This window comes from Petaurus breviceps, unplaced genomic scaffold (assembly GCF_028583685.1).
Source record: "Petaurus breviceps papuanus isolate PSGF00001 unplaced genomic scaffold, PetGlider_PUasm1.0 90977, whole genome shotgun sequence".
NCBI classification, from domain to species: domain Eukaryota; kingdom Metazoa; phylum Chordata; class Mammalia; order Diprotodontia; family Petauridae; genus Petaurus; species Petaurus breviceps.
The window spans coordinates 25,602,517-25,622,987 of record NW_027187391.1 but is presented as its reverse complement, the minus strand read 5'-3'; the positions used below and the strand labels follow the sequence as shown (position 1 = coordinate 25,622,987).

The 20,471-nt window shown below is 35.0% G+C and overlaps 1 protein-coding gene across 36 annotated transcripts in view; it reads right to left on the bottom strand.

Moving 5' to 3' along the window:
• TRDN (triadin) overlaps positions 1 to 20,471 on the bottom strand; it is a 565,674-nt gene that overhangs the window by 102,568 nt on the left and 442,635 nt on the right. For all 36 annotated transcript variants that reach the window (XM_069076909.1, XM_069076882.1, XM_069076893.1 and 33 more), the window contains one exon: positions 18,693 to 18,743. In XM_069076909.1, coding sequence (XP_068933010.1) covers positions 18,693 to 18,743 — 51 coding nt within the window. The remainder of the gene's footprint in view (positions 1 to 18,692; positions 18,744 to 20,471) is intronic.

Sequence of the window (20,471 nt, the reverse complement as noted above, 5' to 3'; positions counted from 1 at the left end):
TACTGTGCAATAAGAAAAGTTGAAAGAAAAAAGAGAGCTTTTTCTAGATTTGAGTAGTAAAATAAAATAAGAAATAATAGTCCTAAAAAGATCCTGGTTAATGATTAAAGCTATATATTTTTAAAATCTTGTGTACTGATGAATTACTTAATCTGCATATAGTATATACTTCAAGATTTGCTCACACTACATGCAATACAATATAATAATCATTAATCATCAGATGAACATGATTTCTACCCCATATTATATTATAACTCTTTATAGTATTCTTACATACTCTTCTTGGACTAATGTATACCAAATCATGTCAATCACATCAAAAAAAATGGAAAGGCAGAATAGTGCATATATACTCTATATATGAAGTCAGAAGACCTAATTAATAATCTTTACTCTTTCACTCCCTTCTTGCATAACTTTAGACAATTTACTTGATTCCATGAGACCTCTGATTCCTCAAATGTAAAATGAAAGGTTTGAATTAGATAGTGTCTAAGTCCCATCTAGTTAAAAAGCTATGATCCTGTATTACTAGGATCCTTGAGGTAAGGGACCATTTCTTACACCTTTATATACTGCTACCTTCCTGTCCTCCCCCACCACGGTGTAAAGAACAATGCTGTGCCTATAATAAGCACTTTGTCGATCTAGGTCCCCATTATTCTTACTAGTGATTCCCGTGAAGTGATTGGCATATTTCCATTGAGAGGGAAACATTTACCATATTTTTGTTGTTCATTTATTTCAATTGTGTCTAACTCTTCATGACTCCTTTGGGGTCTTCTTTGTAAAGATACTGCAATGATCTGCCATCTCCTTTTCCAGCTCATTTTATAGATGAGGAACTGAGGCAAGCAGGATTAAGTGACCTGGCTAGGGTAATATTGCTGGTAAGTATCTGAGGCCAGATCTGAACTCAGGAAGATGCTTCTTCCTGACTCCAGGCCCAGCTCTCTATCCACTGAAATGACTAGATGCCTTATTTTACATGATTGCAACTATTTAAATTAAAATATTTTCTACCTCTTCAAGGGGATTCATTCTTTGTACTAATTATGATAGAGATAACTTTATGAAAGTCTCCTAAAGTCAATTGATTATAATGAATTATCAGGCATTTCTTCTGCCTCTACAGAAGTTGACTGTCTGTAAAATAGAAGAATTGTATCAAAGACAAATGAAGGCGAAAGCCATTTGTTGTTCCAATTCTGACCTCTAGGGTTTTGCTAAATATAATTTCCACTAACCATGAAGAAAGGATCTGTTAAGGAAAAAGTAAAGTTAGGCATAAAGAGGAAGTGTCAGAAGATTTAGGCCTCTCCTGAAAAGAAGTTTATCATTACCTTGACCTTGAACATACATCATGTTGCATGAGATAATGAAAATAATGATAAACTGGTTTAGTCTTTTGGGGGCAACTAGGTGGTACAGTGGATAGAGTGTTGGTCCTGGATTCAGAAAGACTCATCTTCCTGAGTTCAAATCTGGCCTCAGACTCTTACTAGCTGTGTGACCCTGGGCAAATCACTTAATCCTGCTTGCCTCAGTTCCTTATCTATAAAATGAGCTGGAAAAGGAAATGGCAAACCGCTAGAGTATCTTTGCCAAGAAAACCTCAAATGAGTCATAAAGAGTCTGACATGACTGAAAAATGACTGAACAGCAACTGGCATAGCCTTTTATGAATGACAATAGCAAGATTTTGTGGTTGGGGTTTTCACAAGTGAGAAGGTGACCAAAAATAAATAAATAAATAAAAGGATCATGATAGGGAAGGATATTTCTATATAGTGTTTTTCTATTTGAAACTTTTCTTATGTAGAAGAGAGTTCAGAATAATGGTAAATGGGAAAAATGACCCAAAGCTATTCAGGATAGAGGATCAGAGAACAGAAAAAAAATGCATGTTCAAGTTGATTTTTATGTCCAAAGGTTAGGCTAGGCTACCCAAGCTAACTGTTTTTAGACACAATCTTCCTTTTACAGGTTTAAATCATTGCACAATTCTGCTCTTTAGGCTCCACAAACTATTGCTTTTCCAGTCTCATGAGAACAAAGCTAGACATGAATATGTTTTTGGATCAAACTCAGATGGAGTATTATTAAAAGTGAGAACAGAAATAAATGGAAAATTGAAACAAGATCAGCATTTCCCATTGTTTCTGTTGGTGACAAGTTGAATTATATGTCAAAAACTCACATGAAATGGAAACTCACATAGATAAAGGAACTAGGTAAAGTTATATGTCTATTTCTGGTAAAAATAAAACAATGTGCAAGGCTAGATGAGGTCAAATACAGCAAATCTCATCTAAACATAAAATAAAGATATTATCTTTTTAGATTTCAACAACATCTTTTTAAATCTTAATCATTAATTGTTACTGACTAGATATCTTTTGAGATTGTAATATTTTAAGTGGGAAAACACATTGAATCCAGATTTACCATGTTTTTTATAGTCGTGTTGTTTCCGACTAGATTTAGTCATCCTCTTTCAAAGTAATGTTAAATTACGGAAGAAGACATGAAAGACCAAATTCTCCCCAGTCCCCCAGCGATCAATTCTGCAGTGATTGGACTAGCATGAAGCATGCTATAGCAATAATGGAAGAGTTGAACTAACTTACAACAGAGAAATAACTGGGGAGAATAGAATGAATTGTTTTCTTTGGATATGCCTGTTCAGCAGTATTTCATACATAAAAGTGACTTTTACTCTACTTGTAGGGAGAATATATCTTTTTTAAAAAAGTTCCCTTGGTGAGAGAATAAATTAATACTGAAAAAAATCATTATATATTTGAAGCTGAAAGGCTGGAAGGATAATAAAACTGGAAATAGAGAATGAGCAATACCAAATAAGGGTAGGATGATGCTTTCATCTATCCATCCATTCATTCATTCAACAAGCAATGAATATGCACCTACTCAATATTTCTGTTGAGACATATAGTAAGCAATAAAAATTTCTGCACAACACTCATTTCCCCTTCCTTCTGCTGAGAACCATTTCTTCAAAGATAGGAAAATAAATCTCTTTGGAATTATATTGCACATAGTAAAGACTATGACAAGAGCTCTCACCATTGAGCCCCAGAGGTCAGCTCATGAAGTATATCAGATTCTAATATCAATAGCTAGAACTTCCTCCTTATATTTATCTCCACTTTTAAAAAATGTTTTCTTTTCAATTAAGAACCTCAGTGCTTTTATTATAAACTACATTTCTAGCTATATTTCAAATTTTTCCACTCTACACATTCTATGTTCCAGTCAAATGAAACCAGCATTTATCTATTGCCCATTTTGTGCAAGGCACTGCCAAATCCAAATGCCAGGTTGGTCAAGACAACACTAGATATAACCTCTCCCTTTAAAGTCCATACATTCTACTTGGTGGATGCAACATGTTAAAAAGTAAGTATACATACAATAATTTTAAGAGGGAGATACACCTAAGAAGTAGGAAGAACAAAAAAAGGCAAGAAAATTCTTGCACAAGGGAGGAACACATGGACTGAGCCTTGAAGAAAAGGAGAAATTCTCGAAGGTAAGAATAAGGAGAAAATAGACAGCCTGTATAAAGGCATAGAGAAAGGCAAAAATGCCAAATTCAGGACAGCAAAGAGGTCAGTTTGGCTGGAACATAAAGAGCATCACCAAGAATAATGTGAAATAAACAAGGAAAGGTAGACTGGAAAAGGGTTGCAAATGTCAAGCTATGGACCTTATATGTTACCCCAGAGGCAATAAAGCACTGCTACAGCAGGCAGCAGGGTTTGCAATGGAAAGAATACTGGCTTTGCATTTAGAGAACCATAATTCAAATTGTCCTCTGATACTTAGTACTAGTGTTCCCTTGGGCAAGTCACTTAATTTCTCTGGGCCTCAGTTTCCTAATCTATAAATGCAGAGGATTGGACTAAATGACTCCTGAAGTCCTTTCCATCCTAGGTTTGTGATCTTATGAAGGTTCTTGAATAGGTGAATGATATAGTCATATCTGTGTCTTGGGAAAATGAGAAATGTAGAAAAGATTAGAGACAGGAGACTGTTCCTCAAAGCAACATTACATTTTAACTTTCACTGCTCCTTTGGCCCAAAGCCAATAAATATTTATTAAACACCTACTATGTGCCTGACACTGTGCTAAATGCTGGGGATACAAGTAAGAAAAAAAAACAGTTGCTGTCCTGCAACTGGAGAGGCCAAATGAAGTGTGGAGCAAACTATGCTTGGGTATTTGAGGGCAGCCCTATGGTGAACCACGATGTTTGTCTCCCAGGAATATTTACAGGAAAATGCTTATGATCCACTGGTCCAGAGATCATTGGCTCTGTCCCTGACTTACTGCCTCTGCCAGTCTCAAACTTTTGCCCTCCTAAATTTTATTCTGCCTGATGCCAGTCACCTAACCCATGTCTAGCCTTGACAAACCCCTAATCTTCATCTAGATATCTGCCTTGATTCATGTTTATCTAAACCTTGACTCCTGTTTCCTGCTATTTCCTGAGCTGACCATACTCTGAATTCGCAATCAGATTCTCCAGTCAAGTTCCTATCAGCATGGTTATCTGCTCATGATATTAAAAACAACCAGAAGGAATATTTATATTTATTTCATGCCTAGCAATGAACGATACCTAAGTATGACAAGGATCACCAAAATGCAATATTCTATTCTTATACCAAATTGGGATGACAGGACACTGAGAAAGGCTGTGTCTAATTGAAATGTTCCTGAATCAAGCAAAAAAAGATTAATCAATTAGGGAACAATTGCAAATCAACACAGAACCATGTACAGAAGTGTTCAGGAAATAAGGAACAAGAAAGTAAATTCAGAGAACATTCTCAACACTGCTACACATCTCATTGTTTCAAGTAAAGGAAAGAGCATAGTACTCTCAGGACACTTAGAGACCAGCTCTGGTCCAGCTCTGTGACACCTTAGGCATGCCACTGTGCTTTTTTGTCATCAATTTTCTTTTCACTACTACAATCTTTAGGCAGATGATAGGATATCTGTAAGCAAATAAGATCCCATATTTAAACATTTGTATCCATGATTTGTAGCACACAGTACTCACTTAATAATTTCTTACAGATTCATTAATTGGCTGAATTCTTCCCTGACAAAAATACCAAAATCAGCTTTCTTTACTTCAGTTTTGACCAGATCATTCTCTTATCCATTATAGTCTGGTGGCTCTTTATAGTCCTTAGGATTGAACATAAACTCTTCTGTTTTAAATTTGAAGTGAATTATTAACTTTTTCATACCCTATGATTCAGTCAAACAGGTTTACTTGCTGTTCTTCACAAATGACACTATATCTCTTTTCTCTGCATCATTTCTCACTTCCAGAACACTTACCTTCCTCATCTTCACCTTGTAGAATTCCTTACTTACTTCAGGATATAATTCAAGTTCTTTCATCTCTATTTTAAATCTTTCTTGATCCCTAGATGCAGATGCTAGTGTCCTCCCTCCTCAAGTTACTCTTTATTTTATAAATATTTCTATATATAAATGGTATCTCCTCTTATACAATGTAAGCTCTTTGAAGGCAAAGTTTAAAAAAAATTTCTTTGTAGCCCTAGCCTCTAGAATAATATTTGGTATATATGAGGAACTTAATAAAAATGCTTGTTGATTGATTGGTTGATTTTTCCTAAAACATTGAGATTAGACTAGATGATCTGAGGTACCATCTAGCTTTTATATTTTATGACCTCAAAATACTCAAATATCTGACTTTGACACTCTCATAAGCATTTATAATAGGTAACCATGACATTTAGAAACATAAAGGAAAATGCCACATGTGACAAGAATTAAGAGCCTTAAAAAGTCCAGGTCATGGAGCAGCCAGGTGGTGCAGTGAATAGAACATCGGTCCTGGAATCAGGAGGACCTGAGTTCAAATCTGACCCCAGACACTTAATGCTTACTAGCTGTGTGACCTTGGGCAAGTCACTTAAGCCCAATTGCCCTGCCTTTCCCCTTCCAAAGGGAAAAAAAAAGAAATGATAGGCAGGATGCTCTCAAAAAAAAAAAGTCCAGGTCACATAGAGATATAATTTTGTCCTTGGCATTTTTCCTATCACTTTGGTGTGGAAAGACATTACATTGAGAAGCACTGATTTATCATTAGCAAAATTAATTGATTTTTAATCCAATGTTATGTGTGCTCTAGGTTAATACACACTGATTGTTTGGTAATTTGCATATACATATATGTATGTATATATATATATGTGTATATATATACATATATATATATATATATTTCCCAAAAGATAAGCTGACCCATTTATAATTCTAGGATCTTCATTTTCCTTTTTTAGAAGTAGTCTTATTTTAGCCATATCTTGTCTCTAGCCCCTGAGTTATCTGTCAAAGGTAATAATTAGTGACTGAATTCACCACTTCCTCAAACAGCCTAGTATACAATCATTATCTGCTGGTGTGGCTTTCAGAAAGTGAGGCTCCATTTCCTTAATTGTAAAATGAGGGGTCGTTAGTCCTTATTAATGTGATCCACGATATTTATGTACCTTCAAATATATGTACTCTTTCCCTTTTGATTTCCAAACCTAAGACATGGGAAAGATTCAGAACTCATCAAATTTGGTCTTCCTTTATGAATATATTACCCTTGGCTGGCAAATGATATGATCATATCATTAGAGACTTCAGTTTGAGTTTTATGGGAACCTATTCCCCAGGAGTGCTGATATGTTCCACTCGACATCTACACTTTCTTTTATTCCACTGAAACCAGGGTTATACATATATAACAACTGATCAGAAACTGGGACAAAATCCATTGTTAGAGAAGTGAATTGTATTACATAGACATTTAACCCTTAACTGACTTCATTAACTATGCTCAACAGCAGCAACTGACATGAATACAATTACTGATCAAAGATTTATATAAATAATATCTACTTTTTATTTTATTTAATTCTTTTAATATGTCATAGGTTTAGGATACAATAGAAAAGTTAATGATCATAAGGTATAGATCATTTAAGTATATTTATTTTGGGTGCATAGAGTAGTCCCTAAAATTTAGTATTACATTTCCCCTTCTAAGGTGCCCTGTACATGACACTATCATTAAGTTTAGTGTTCTTTTGCTATAAAATAAATGAAATCTATTTATTAGATATATACTCGGAGGAGTCTCTGGTATCCCTGGTTGGCAGCAAGCTTTCCCATAAGACCTCATATAACATTTTTTGTAATTCTAATTAATGTATCAAATAATATTGTGCAGTATAGTTATCTATGGAAAGACTGTGGGTTACAGTAGATAGTCCTGTCTTTGGTGTATGTAGTTGAGTCATTTAACTTATCATTTACAAAAACAACACTCTAAGACTCAATACATAATGGGGTTGGCAGACCACTTCAGTGGGAGAGGTTTTCCACAAGGATGAAAATACAAGTCTAAGCTAATAATAATAACAATAATATAAGAAATGTGATAATAATGAAATAACATTGATCTTTTCCCCTCCTCTTCCCAACCCCTCTGAGTATCTTGATCCACAAAGGAAGGATTTAATAAATTGATCAAAAGGGGAAAATTTAACTTTCCATTTTAGATTTTTAGATTTCCTGAGGCAAAGGCCCAACAAGCTTATTTTAAGTGTTCCAGGTTACTAAGGGCTTTTTACAGTGTTATTGGCATATACTAGGTAAGGTACCACTTATTCTGCTAAAGGAGGGAAGCTTAATTAAGCACTAAAGTCACATAAGGGCACTAAAAGTCACTTCACACTGATGAGGGGAGTGAGACTTTTCTGACAAAATGTCAAATCTTGTCAGTTGCATTCAGGATCATAGGGTTCATCATATATGCTATATGCATTTATCTATATCTATATATGTATCATATATATCTATGTGTGTATATGTGTGTGTATATACATATACATGTGTATGTATATAATCTCCACCCCATAAACCATCAAAGTCCTGAACATATTTGAGGCTAAATCCTCTTTAAAATTATAAGCATGCGGGTTCTGTGCCTTCTTTAATACAATACGAATAATTATCATCTGGTAAGATGTCCGGTAGGTGATTTTTGTTTGAGCCAAGCAAGTCTAGAAGAGAAGGAAGATGATTTTATCTGTGTTTAGACTAGGCCTTTTAAAAAAAATTTCTTTTGAATTTTCATCACAGATTTTCTTCTACTGTGACAATTGTTATATAACAATAATTACATTGCCAATTTTGGAAGCACTGAAGAAGAAGAAAATTAATTCTTTTTTTGAATGTGCATTATCTGGATTATCTTTCAATGCTGTCCAAGTAAAAAATGTCCATGCCTTTCTTTGCTTTTTCAGGTCAACACTGCTGACAAAGTTTTGAAAGGTACAGAGATTTTACATCATTGCTCCTCTTTGGGAATGAGGGACAAACAACAAAAATAACAAAATTTCAGCATATCAAATCTGATTTTCATTAAGTTTTTAAAAAATATTTTTAAGGAAAGTGAAGCCAGTTTCTCCTAAAAAAGCTTAAGTATACTAATAAATTGGCATGTGATTTGTGGTGTCAAGTCCCCTTTTGGGGGTTGATACACTGATATCAGAGGTTGTATCTGGAGTACAGGCCATCTATCTTCTGAAAAAAGTTTAATTATAGCTTCAGATCATTTATAAATGAAGTTGATATTCTAGTCATAAAGCATAAGCAGCTTTATAAGATTCAATAACAGTAATGGAAAGAATAGCATTATCAGAATGACAGTATTTTTTGCTCTAACACTGGTATAGTTCAATCACTATTATCTTTATAATGAGAGTAGTTATCCTGTGATTATATAATGGGATAAAGGGTGCAAATTGTTAGAATAAGATGCAAATTTCATGCCATTATCACTAATTGAGCATTTATCTAATCATAGTCAAAGGTATGACTGATTATCTGCTAGAAACCAAGTTCAATAATCAAATAAATGCAGTGAATCATGGAAGTTGATTAGAACTGAATTCCAGTGGAGCAAGAAACACCTTCTCTTAAAAATTCAACTTTCCCAAGAAAAGGACTACATTGCAAGGTAACTGTGGATTGTCAAACATTAAAGGGAAAAGTGATAGACCAGCAGATAGTCAAGCAGATTTGCTAAATTTACTGATGGGGGGGGGGGGAGGCGCAGAGCCAAGATGGCGGAGTAGAAGCATGACCTTCCCGCAGCTCTGGCTTCCACCTTCCCCAATCCATGTAAAAAGGGGACTCTAAACAAACTTGGGAGCTGCAGAACCCACAAGATGACACAGAGAAGCTAACCTCCAGCTGAGGACAGCCCCACAGGCCAGCAGGAATCGGCCAGCACAGTGCTCTGGGAGCCAAGCCCAGCCCCACGCCAAGGCTTTAGCCCCAGGGCAGGCCTGACAAGCCCCAAGCCAGAGGGACTCCAGATCAGCAGCTGCTATGGCCATTTCCAGATTTATCAATACATAGATGGGAAGGACAAGGTGAGAGGCCAGTGCAGTCTGGACTTTGGGACCCAGTAAGTGGGAGCATGTGGCTTTTACCCCCGGGGCGAGAAACCCCTGAGATGCTGGCACAGCCAGCCAGCATCATGTGGCAGCTTCAGCTCCTGGCCTGCAGAGTGTAGGGGGACCAAGCACCAGTCTGAGGGGTAATCGCTCTTGCTTTAACCTGCTTGGATCTGGATTGCAGTCTAGGGTGGAGGTCCTGGGGTGTGTGTCCAGCTTGCCAGAGCGTGTGGAGACCTCAGAGAGGGCACCCATCTAATACCTCCGGCAGCTGAGAAAACTCCAGCATTTGGGATGAAAACTCCCCTGTCTGGTGGCAGAGTCCTACTGTGCCAAAAAGCCCAAAAGTCAAATAATTGAGTGGCAAAATGAGCAGGCAAAGGAAACAAAGCAGACAGAAGATTCCAACATTACACTCCTATTTTGGGGACAAGAAGGAGCAAGGCATGGAACAGGAACTTGGAACAGTGAAGTCACAACTCCTGCACCAAAAGCTTCAAAGGAAAATATGAGCTGGTTACAGGCCATAGAGGACCTTAAGAAGCAGATAAGAGAAATGGAGGAAAAATTGGGAAGAGAAATGAGAACAATGCAAGAAAATTATGAAATGAGAGTCAACAGCCTGACTGAAGAAAAGAATACCTTAAAAAAACAGACTGATTCAAATGGCAAAGGAGGCTCAAAAAGGCAATGAGGAGAAGAATGCCTTAAAAAGTTGAATTTTCCAGATGGAAAAAGAATCTCAAAAGCTGAATGAGGAGAATCGTTGCTTCAGAATTAGATTGGAGGAAATGGAAGCTAATGACTTTAAGAGAAATCAAGATGCTGTTAAACAGATCCAAACAAATGAAAGAATAGAAGGTAATGTGAAATATCTCATGGGAAAAACCACTGACCTGGAAAATAGATCCAGGAGAGATAACTTAAAAATTACTGGACTACCTGAAAGCCATGACCAAAGTAAGAACCTAGAAAGCATCCTCTAGGAAGTTCTCAAAGAAAACTGCCCTGACGTTTTAGTACCAGAGGGCAAAATAGAGGTTGAAAGAATCCACTGATCACCTCCTGAAAAAGATCCCAAAAAGAAAACTCCTAGGAATATTATAGCCAGGTTCCAGAATTCCCAGATTAAGGAGAGAATATTACAAGCAGCCAGGAAGAAACAATTTGAATATTATGGAAACACAATCAGAATAACCCAGGATCTGGCAGCTTCTACACTGAGGAATCGAAGGGCTTGGAATGTGATATTCTGGAGGTCAAGGGAGCTGGGACTAAAACCAAGAGTCACCTACCAAGCAAAACTGAGTATCATGTTTCAGGGGAAAATATGGTCGTTCAGAGGAACAGAGGACTTTCAAGCATTCTTGCTGAAAAAACCAGAGTTGAATAGAAAATTTGACATTCAGATACAAGAAGCAAGAGAACCATGAGAAGGTAAACAGGGAAAAGAAATCATAAGGAACTTATCAAAGTTGAACTATTAACATTCATACATGGAAAAACAATAATTGTAATTTATGAAACTTTTCTCAGTATTTGAAGGGATTAGAAATATATATGTCTATATATGAGGGTATATGGACATATGAATACATATGTGAATGTGTGTATATATGTTTACAGGTATACATAGATAGAGGGCTCAGGACCAATTTAACAGGAAGGGATGATACTTAAAAGGTGAAATTAAGAGGTGAGAGGAATATAATGAGAGGAGATGGGGAGAGACAGATTGGGGCAAACTATCTCATACAGAAGAGGCAAGGGAAAATGGCTACAATGGAGGGGAAGAATAGGAAGGCAAAAGGGAATGGGTCAACCTTATTCCCATTGAATCTGGCTTGAGGAGGGAGTGAAATGCACACTAAATAGGGTATCTCACCTTCCAGGAAAATAGGGAGGGAAGGGGATGAGAGGGGGAATGATGGAAGGGAGGGCAGGCTGGGGGGGAGGGAAGTTGGAAGCACCCTCTTTTGAAAAGGGACAGGATCAAAGTAGAGAATAGAACAAGTGGGAGGTGGGATAGGAGGGAGGGAAATATAGTCAGTTTTTTACAATATATCTACTATGTTATTATTTTGTATTAGCCGCACATGTACAACCTATACCGAACTGCTTGTCTTCCCAGTGGGGGTGGGTGGCAGGGGGAGAATGTAATGAATCAGGAATGGAAAGTTTTAAAATCAAATATTCAAATATATATATATATATATATAAACACTATTATTAATACCATCTTACATGTAATTAAGAAATAAGATATACAGGCACTGAGGCATAGAGATGCACTGGAAAAGTCGAAATGGGTATGGGAGAAAATATGTGAGAGAGCAGATTGGAGGTGGGGATATCCTGTGGGACTGCTGTTTTGGGGGGATGGGTGGGGGAAAAACGGGGAGAAAATTTGTAACTCAAAATCTGGCGGAAACGATTGATGTAAATCAGAAGTTAATAAAGCATTAAAGAAAAATAAATTTACTGATGTGGAAAGACAAAGGGAAACAGGTGTCCAAATTGAAGTATTAGTCTAACCTGGAAGGTGAAGGAGTTAAAGGTACATGTTATAATAAAGAGAACCAAGGACAATGTTACCATAATTATTTCTATTATATAACACTGTATATAATTTAAAAGAGATTTGGACCTTTAAAATAATAACTATCAGAGTGGCTAGCTGGCACAGTGAATAGAGCCCTGACCCTGGAGTCAGGAGGACCTGAGTTCAAATCTGGCCTCAGACACAACACAAAAACTAGCCATGTAACCTTGGGCAAGTCACTTAACCCCAACTGCCCTCCAAAAAGCAAAAAAAAAAAATAAATAAAATGATAAATATCTATCTCTATTAGTGTAATGGTGTCTGTGATTTGTAAGCAGTTGCCTCATTCACTAAAAGTGAGTTTTACTGGGGCACAAAAGGAGACTATGTCAGAGGGATAGCTTAAACCCAGGTGTTCTTACTTATGCAAGCCTTCCAGGCATTGTAACTTATATCATTCAGTCAAGATAGTAAGGGTAAGCTATTATTTTGCCTCATATATTTCTTCATTATAATGAGAACAATCTTAATTTAGACTAAATCTGACTGAGGAGGAAGTTTGAATTAGTGCAGGAGAAGACAGAGGACAAGATGAGAAGATATAGAAAAAATAAGGAAATTGGGAGAATTTTAGTTATATAGATTTTTTCCTTTCTCTTTTAAAATTTATGATTAAGTGATATACATGTATGCATGTATATACACATACATATACATATGTATCTATGTGTTTATGTATGTGTGTATATGCACACATATATGAAATCAAATTTTCAATCATGGTGTTTTAGGAATAATTTCTGCTCAGAGAAGGCAAGTGAAAACTCTTGTCTAATCATGTGGAGGGCAGGAACTTATTTGCTTTGTGAAATGGGAACCTCAGTCAGGAGATAAATTGACTGAACCATGTTGATAGGCATGGAGCAAGCAAAAGGTTCCAGAGATTTGGGAAGGGGCATGTGGAATTGTGGACAGCTTAAGTGTATATAAGGCATGGATCATATTGTTCCATACTCTCTGCATGCCTATGTGGATGGAGGTCTTGCATAGTTGTGCATGTGTATGTGTGTTGGGGGTGGGGTGGGGAGAATATCTTGTCTACTTTCTGCTTGGACAGGAAACAAGAAATTATTTCACAAGTCAATGTACTGATAATAGTGGTTTCAAAGGAGAAGAATAAATGGAACTATTATCATATACTTTGAACACATACATCAGTTAAGATTCCCTGGCCCTCTACTTTGATTATTTGACTATTTAATTCAGATCCTGTCTGTCATGTAGATATAAAAAACAATATTTTATGGACCAATCATTAATGTTCCTGATATGTATATGTGTAAAAAATGTTTTCTAGAAGAAACTTGAATGTTCCCGATTCATTTCTGTGTAAAATCGTTTTATTGTATTGTATGATGCCATGAACAAATATTCATGAAATAGGTCTTTTTTCCTATGTTCATCTTTGAATGTATTATATTAGATTAGCAATGCAATTTCACCATGACCTAAGGATCAGATCTCTTCCAATAGCAATTTAACCATTTCAGCTTTGAGGGTTATTTAACCAAACAAGTAAAGGTTAATCAACATTCATATAGTGCTACAGAAAATCAAGAATTCACAGGGAATAGGTTAGTGTCTAAGTAAATATAGGAGAAATGTAATTAGTTTCCACTCTAATTTAACCACTGTGTAATGAAACTGGCAATATATTTACCTATGGGACATTTTACACATTGTAAAAATTCTTAACATGGAGAATTCCAGCCTGTTAAATATAAGGCAAATTTAATGTGACCTGAGATTATCTACATTACTAACTGCTGGAATACAAACACATGGAGAATTCAAGGCTAAGAGAAAGGATAGTTTAGATAGATATTGTCATGAATTACTTTCACAAAATTTGGGTATTTCGGTATTGAAAGTCAGTCAGAATTAATTCTTGTTTCTTAAACCATTATTTCAAGGAGACAACCACACTTCAGGAAAGATCTTTATATTCCCTAAATGTGTGTTAGAGGAAGGAGAGAGGAAGATAAGTAATGGGGAGGTTGTGGAAAGTGTTGGTAAGTAAAAGTAGCAAGCAGGATGGTACAGGTTACTTAGTTATTGTGCTATGTAGCATTGTAGGTTCTTATGTGAAAAAAATGAATTCTTGAGTAGATTTATCTTCCTTTTTTGAAATTAAACAAAATTTATATTTAATGACATTTTTGTAGAAATGGAGGAGTTTATGATAAATTCCTGTACTACAAATACAGACCTCAAAATATCATTCAGTATTTAAAAAAAAAAACAAACCAAACCAACAGCTATACAGAAACTGGAAAATGATCATATATGAACTTGTAGCTTCAAACTGCCAAGATAAAATATTAATCCACAAAAAATAAAGGATATTTTAAAAGAGAGTGCCATCCTAAATCTTTATAATTTCTCATCTAGGTGTAATGTAGTTAAAAACACTTCTGGGGTGGCCAGGTAGCACAGCAAGTAAGAGCACCAATCCCCAGTGTCAGGATGACCTGGGGGATTGAATCCGGGCTCAGATACTTAGCACCACACCCAGAAATAACTGGCCATTTAACCTTGAGCAAGTTACTTAACCCCAATTGCTTTAAAAAAAAACACCTAAAATATTTTAAAAATCTACACCATTTATTTGTTATGAGAGTTGTTTGAAGATTCTTTTAGTAAGTCTACAGAAAATTCACTTGCATCTCAATATTTTATATAATTGTTACAAAAATGTATTTTATATAAGAATCCATTATACCTTAAACATAAATGAATAATAGGAGGATAGTAATGTAACTAAGAATCATTACTATCTGAACTCCATAAAACAGGAAGAAAACAAAATTATTATAAATTGTAATAATGAGATGGAAGTGATACAGTGCTTTTCATGTAGAAAAGTGGTTTATACACATGATCTCTTTTGTCCTTAATATTATTATTATTGCACATTGGGTTCTGCAACATTTGTGTCTTCCACAGGCTTTACCCCAGTGATCTGAACACAGCAAACAATTAATTAATGTTCCATTTGCAATGAGAGAGGCAATAGTTTCAACTACATGTTGTTCTACTTGGGTCACAGTTAAAGTAGGCTGTTCAGTTCTGACTGCCATGTATTGGGGCAGACATTGATAAACTGGACAGATTCAAAGGAGAGTGACCAAGATGGCAACAGGACTCCAAACTATGACATTTGGGAACAGGCTGAATTGAATAAGGGAGCAATTTAGACTTTGAAAGGGCACAATTACTATTTTCAAATATTTGAAGGATTGTCATATGTAACTACAATTTGTTGGGCTTAGTCTTAGAGAATAAAACTAATAACAATAGGTAGATTTAGGATCAAAATAAGGGGTAAATAACATTTTAACCTTTACAGCCATCTAAAAGCAGACTGGCTTGTTCCAAGATATACTGAGCAACTCATTTGTTAGTGCTTTAAGGCTTGTAAAGTATTTTTCCCAACTTTTTAATGACTTCTTTCTTCAGATACCATAGAGATGATTCATATTTTAGAGAAGGATTAGACTAGATATACTACTGCTGATGTCCTTTCCCAACTCTCAGCCTCTATGACTCACGTTTATACCTATGCAGGCCATATTTCTATAGTTTAAACCACCGAAAAACGCTTTATATGTCATGGACCATAGAGACCATAAAGGAATGAACTAGAATTTACTATTTTATTTGGAATGATTTAGTAAAATGCTCACTATGTTGAGTTAATGAAATGGAAAATCTGTATTATATAGTGCCCATGGAAAGGACTAACACACATAATATTGTGCTTAGCACAGCACTGAGTAGTCAGTACAAATCTGTTTGATTCATTACATACTAACTGATACACCAGGATTTTGCTTGCATATTTATGTTTTAAGGGACAGGATTTAACCCATGGCACACCTTCAAACAACAAAACCTATTTTAACAAGGAAGCAAGAAATGCAGTGGAAAGAACACTGGATTGGGATTAGAAGACCTCATTTCAATTCTGCTCACCAGTCATTATAATTTGACTGGATTTGTTTCTTTTTAAAAAATATTTGGACCATTTAACACTATTTTAAAATATTTATTTTATTCTAAACTTAAGAAGTAAAACAATCATTTCCATCACATAGCAGAATAGGGGGAAAAAGGATGATTGCACATGAAACTGCAAATCTGTTACATACCTCTTGCTATTCCTTTTAAATATAAAGTTATCATATAACTTCTTTTTCCTTTTTGTTTCTTCCCTCATCCCATTGCCCTATAGATGGCCACTATACACATATATACATATATAATTATTGCATATGTACTTCTATTTATCACATTTTCCTTTGGATACAGATCTCCCTTCACAGGTCCTTTGTTGTTAATTTGGGTATTTATAATAGTCAAAATGACTCATTAATTCAAAGTTGTTCTTAAAACCATATTGCTGTCACTGTTTACAATGTTCTCTTGGTTCTGCTCATTTCACTCTTTGTTATTTCATGCATGTCTATTCATATTTTTCTAAAATCATCAAACCAATCATTTCTTGTAGCATAGTAGTATTTCATCATGATCAAATACCATAACTTGATCAACCAGTCTCCAATTGACATTCATCCCTACAATATTCAGTTCCTTGCCACCAAAAAGAGAACTGCTATAAATATTTAAGAACATGTAGGCCATTTTCCTTTTTCCCAATCATATTGAGAAACAGACATAGTAGTGGTATTGCTGAAAAGTTTCTATTGTGTAGACAGTTTCATAACTCTTCAGGCAGAATTCCAGATTGCTCTACTAAAATGTTTGGATCTATTCACAGTCCACCAAAAGTGAATTAGTATCCCAGTTATTCCACATTCCCTTTGTGGAATATTTGTCACTTTCCCCTTCAGTCATTTTAGCCAATCTGATAGGTGTAAAACAATTACTCAAGGGTATTTTCATTTGCATTTCTTTAGTCAATAATGACTTAGAACATTTTTTCATGTAACTAAAAATATTATGTTGATTTCTTCACCAGAAAACTTTGACCATTTGTCAATTGGGGAATGACTCATACTTTTATATATTTGACAAAATTCTTTATATATTTGAGATATGAGACGTTATTTGAGAAACTGCCTATAAATCCTCCCCCACCCCCCATTTTCTCCATTCCTTTTGATCTTGGCTACATTTGTTTTATTTGTACAAAAAGTTTTTAATTTTACACCTCACTCTGTTCTCTATTTCTTGTTCATTCATAAACTGTTTGCCAATTCAATAAGTCTGATAGGTAATATGTTCCATGTTCTTCAGATTTTCTTGTAATATCTGTCTTTATATCTAGGTCTTGTATCCATTTTTACCTTATCTTCGCAAATGTTATAAGATATTGGTCTATGTACAATTTCTGCCAGACTGCTTTCCAGCTTTCCCAACATTATTTTTTTTAGCAAATAATTAATTCTTATCCCCCAAACTTAAATCTTTAAACTTGTCAAACACTAAGTTACTATAGTCATTTGTTGCTATAAATTGTATGTCTACTCTGTCCCACTAATCTACCTTTCTATTTCTTAGTCAATACCAGATAATTTTGATAATTAGTGCCTTATAATTTAGTTTAAGATATGGTTCTGCTAAACCTCCTTCTTTACACTTTTATTTCCTTTGGTATTCTTGACATTTTGTTCTTCCAAATGAATTATTATTTTTTAACTCAGTAAATATTTTAGTAAATTAATTGCAATAGCATTGAATATATAAATTAGTGTAGGTAAAATTATCATTTTTATTATATTGGCATTGCCCACCTATGAACAATTAATATTTCTCTTCTTCTTTAAATCTGATTTCATTTGCAGAAAACTTTTTAAAAATGTTGTTCATATAGTTCCTGGATTTGTTTTGGCAAGCATACTCCCAGGTATATTGTCCAGAGTTATTCTAAATGTGGTTATCTCTTACTATCTCTTCTTACAGGTTTTTGTTTGTGACATATAGGAATGCTGATGATTTATGATTTATGTGGATTTACTTTTTTTATCCCACTGCAAGTTACTTTCATATAATTAAAGCAATGGAAACAATAATCTTTAGGGTCTTTTCCAGCTTTATAATCAGGATTCTAGTACCTCTGTAGTCAGAAGAGGAAAATATTTCAAAGAAATTTTGAATCTATTAAAGTTTAGGGGGAAATATTTTTCCTCTTGGCATTCTTTGCTACAGTTTGTAATTTGAATTCTATTCTTTTTATATATACATATATATCCTATTTTGTATATACATATACTATATATACACATGCATATATATATACTCTGTATATACATATTCATATACATATGGATTCTAATCTTGTCATATATAATCGGCATCTATATATATATTCTATTCTTGATATATACATATAAACTTTCTATATCATATGCATGTAGAGTATATATACATACAACATATATACCATATATGTATACATATATACACATACACACAAAGACACATAAAGGCTAAATTTTTCAGGTACTAAGAAGGAACTAATAAAACACCTTAGTGAATAATATGACTATGCAATAGGAAAATCAATTTGACTTCACAATTCATTACACAGCATTACCTTTTTCCTTTAGGGATGTTGTAGTCTTTACTTCTTTCCCTTTAATAGGCTCTGGGGAAAAAATTAACATTTATTAGAAGCTAAAGACTATATGTGTGCATATACATATATGTGTATATTTGTATATGTCATATACATATTATATGTCATAGAATTAGCTAGTGAGATAGTGAGAAAAAAACAATGAAAACTAAGAACTTTTAAAAAGGATGTTATTATAAGGAAACAAAATAAAGTGCTGATTTTTAAAAGCCATTCTTTTGATATTTTTAATTTTATTGGTATGTAAAATAATGAACATGTTGTTGTATACTACCAGTAATTGGGGTAGGTACTGGGAATACAAAGACAAAAATAAAAAAAAAATCTGGGCCCCCAAGGGTAGATAATATATACATATAGAAGTATATACAAAATATATGTAAAAAATAAATACAATTTACATTCAGCTTTTAAGGCACTGGCAGTTGGGGTCAGAAGAACCAATGAATTCTAGGTAATAAAAGTGAAAATAAATTTCAGGTATGAAAGCTAGACAGAGCTATAACACAGAGATGGGAAATTGTTGAGTGTTATGTGTGAGAAGGAACAAGGATGGATTTGCTAGGTTGTAGCTTGCAAGAAAGAGTATACATAACAACAGTATAAAGGTGGGTTGTGGTCAGGTTGCAGCAAGCTTTAAATATCAAGCAGAGAAGTTAATATCCAATCCCAGAGGCAATAGGGAACCACAAGAATTTATTGAATAGGGTAGTAGTAACAGGTTAGACCCTCTCTTTTAGAAAATCACTCTAACAACTATATGGGGGAATTTATTAGAAGTAAAAAGAATCTGAGGCAGAGGGACCTATTAGGAGGCTATTGCAATAGTCCAAGTCAACTCAATTAACAAGCTTATATTAAGCACCTACTCTTTGTCTGGAGGGTAGAGTCATGGACTCCAAAGTCTCCATTTAAGAAGAGGGGCTAAGCTAGCCATCTCTTCAGTTCTTTAATTCCTTCAGTTTCTACTCTGTGCTCTTTTGGACTTCCTTGGAGTTTTCCATCATTCCTCCTCAATGGGAACTCCTTCCCACTTGTTAAGCTTTCTTTTTGTGTTTAGTTTTCTTCCATTAGATTGTAAGATCCTTAAGGGTATGGACTTTCATTCTCTTTTATGAATTTGCATCCCCAGGATAACTGTATCTCCAGTGCTTAGTACAATGTCTGGTACATAGTAGGCACTTAAGAATATTTATTGACTAACAGACTAACTACTAGTTTCCAAGTACTGAAAAGAGAGTATGAATGAATAAATAGATTCATGAATCATTTCCACAGATCTAATTGAATCCATTTTTTGTTGTTGATGAGATTACTATGATGGTGATGATGATGATGATGATGATGATGATGATGATGATGATCTTATAGAGCAAGAATAGCACTCAGAATAGAGCCTTGGAAGACAATCTTGGTTAGTGGATACTGTCTCAATGAAGGCCCAGCAAAGTCTAGGTGAGAGGAAATGAGGGTCTGAACTAAGATGGTACTTATATCCATAGTCAGAAGTTGGTCAGTGTAAGAGATATTGTAGAAACAGAAATGACAGTGTTGGACAAATAAGAGGATATGGGGGGGGTGAAGGAGAATGAGCTACATACACATGGTCAGATTTGGAGAGGTGAGATATTCCTTCTATGAGAAAAAGAAAGGAGAAATAGGGGGGGAGAGAGAGACAGAGAGAGAGAGAGAGAGAGAGAGAGAGAGAGAGAGAGAGAGAGAGAGAGAGAGAGAGAG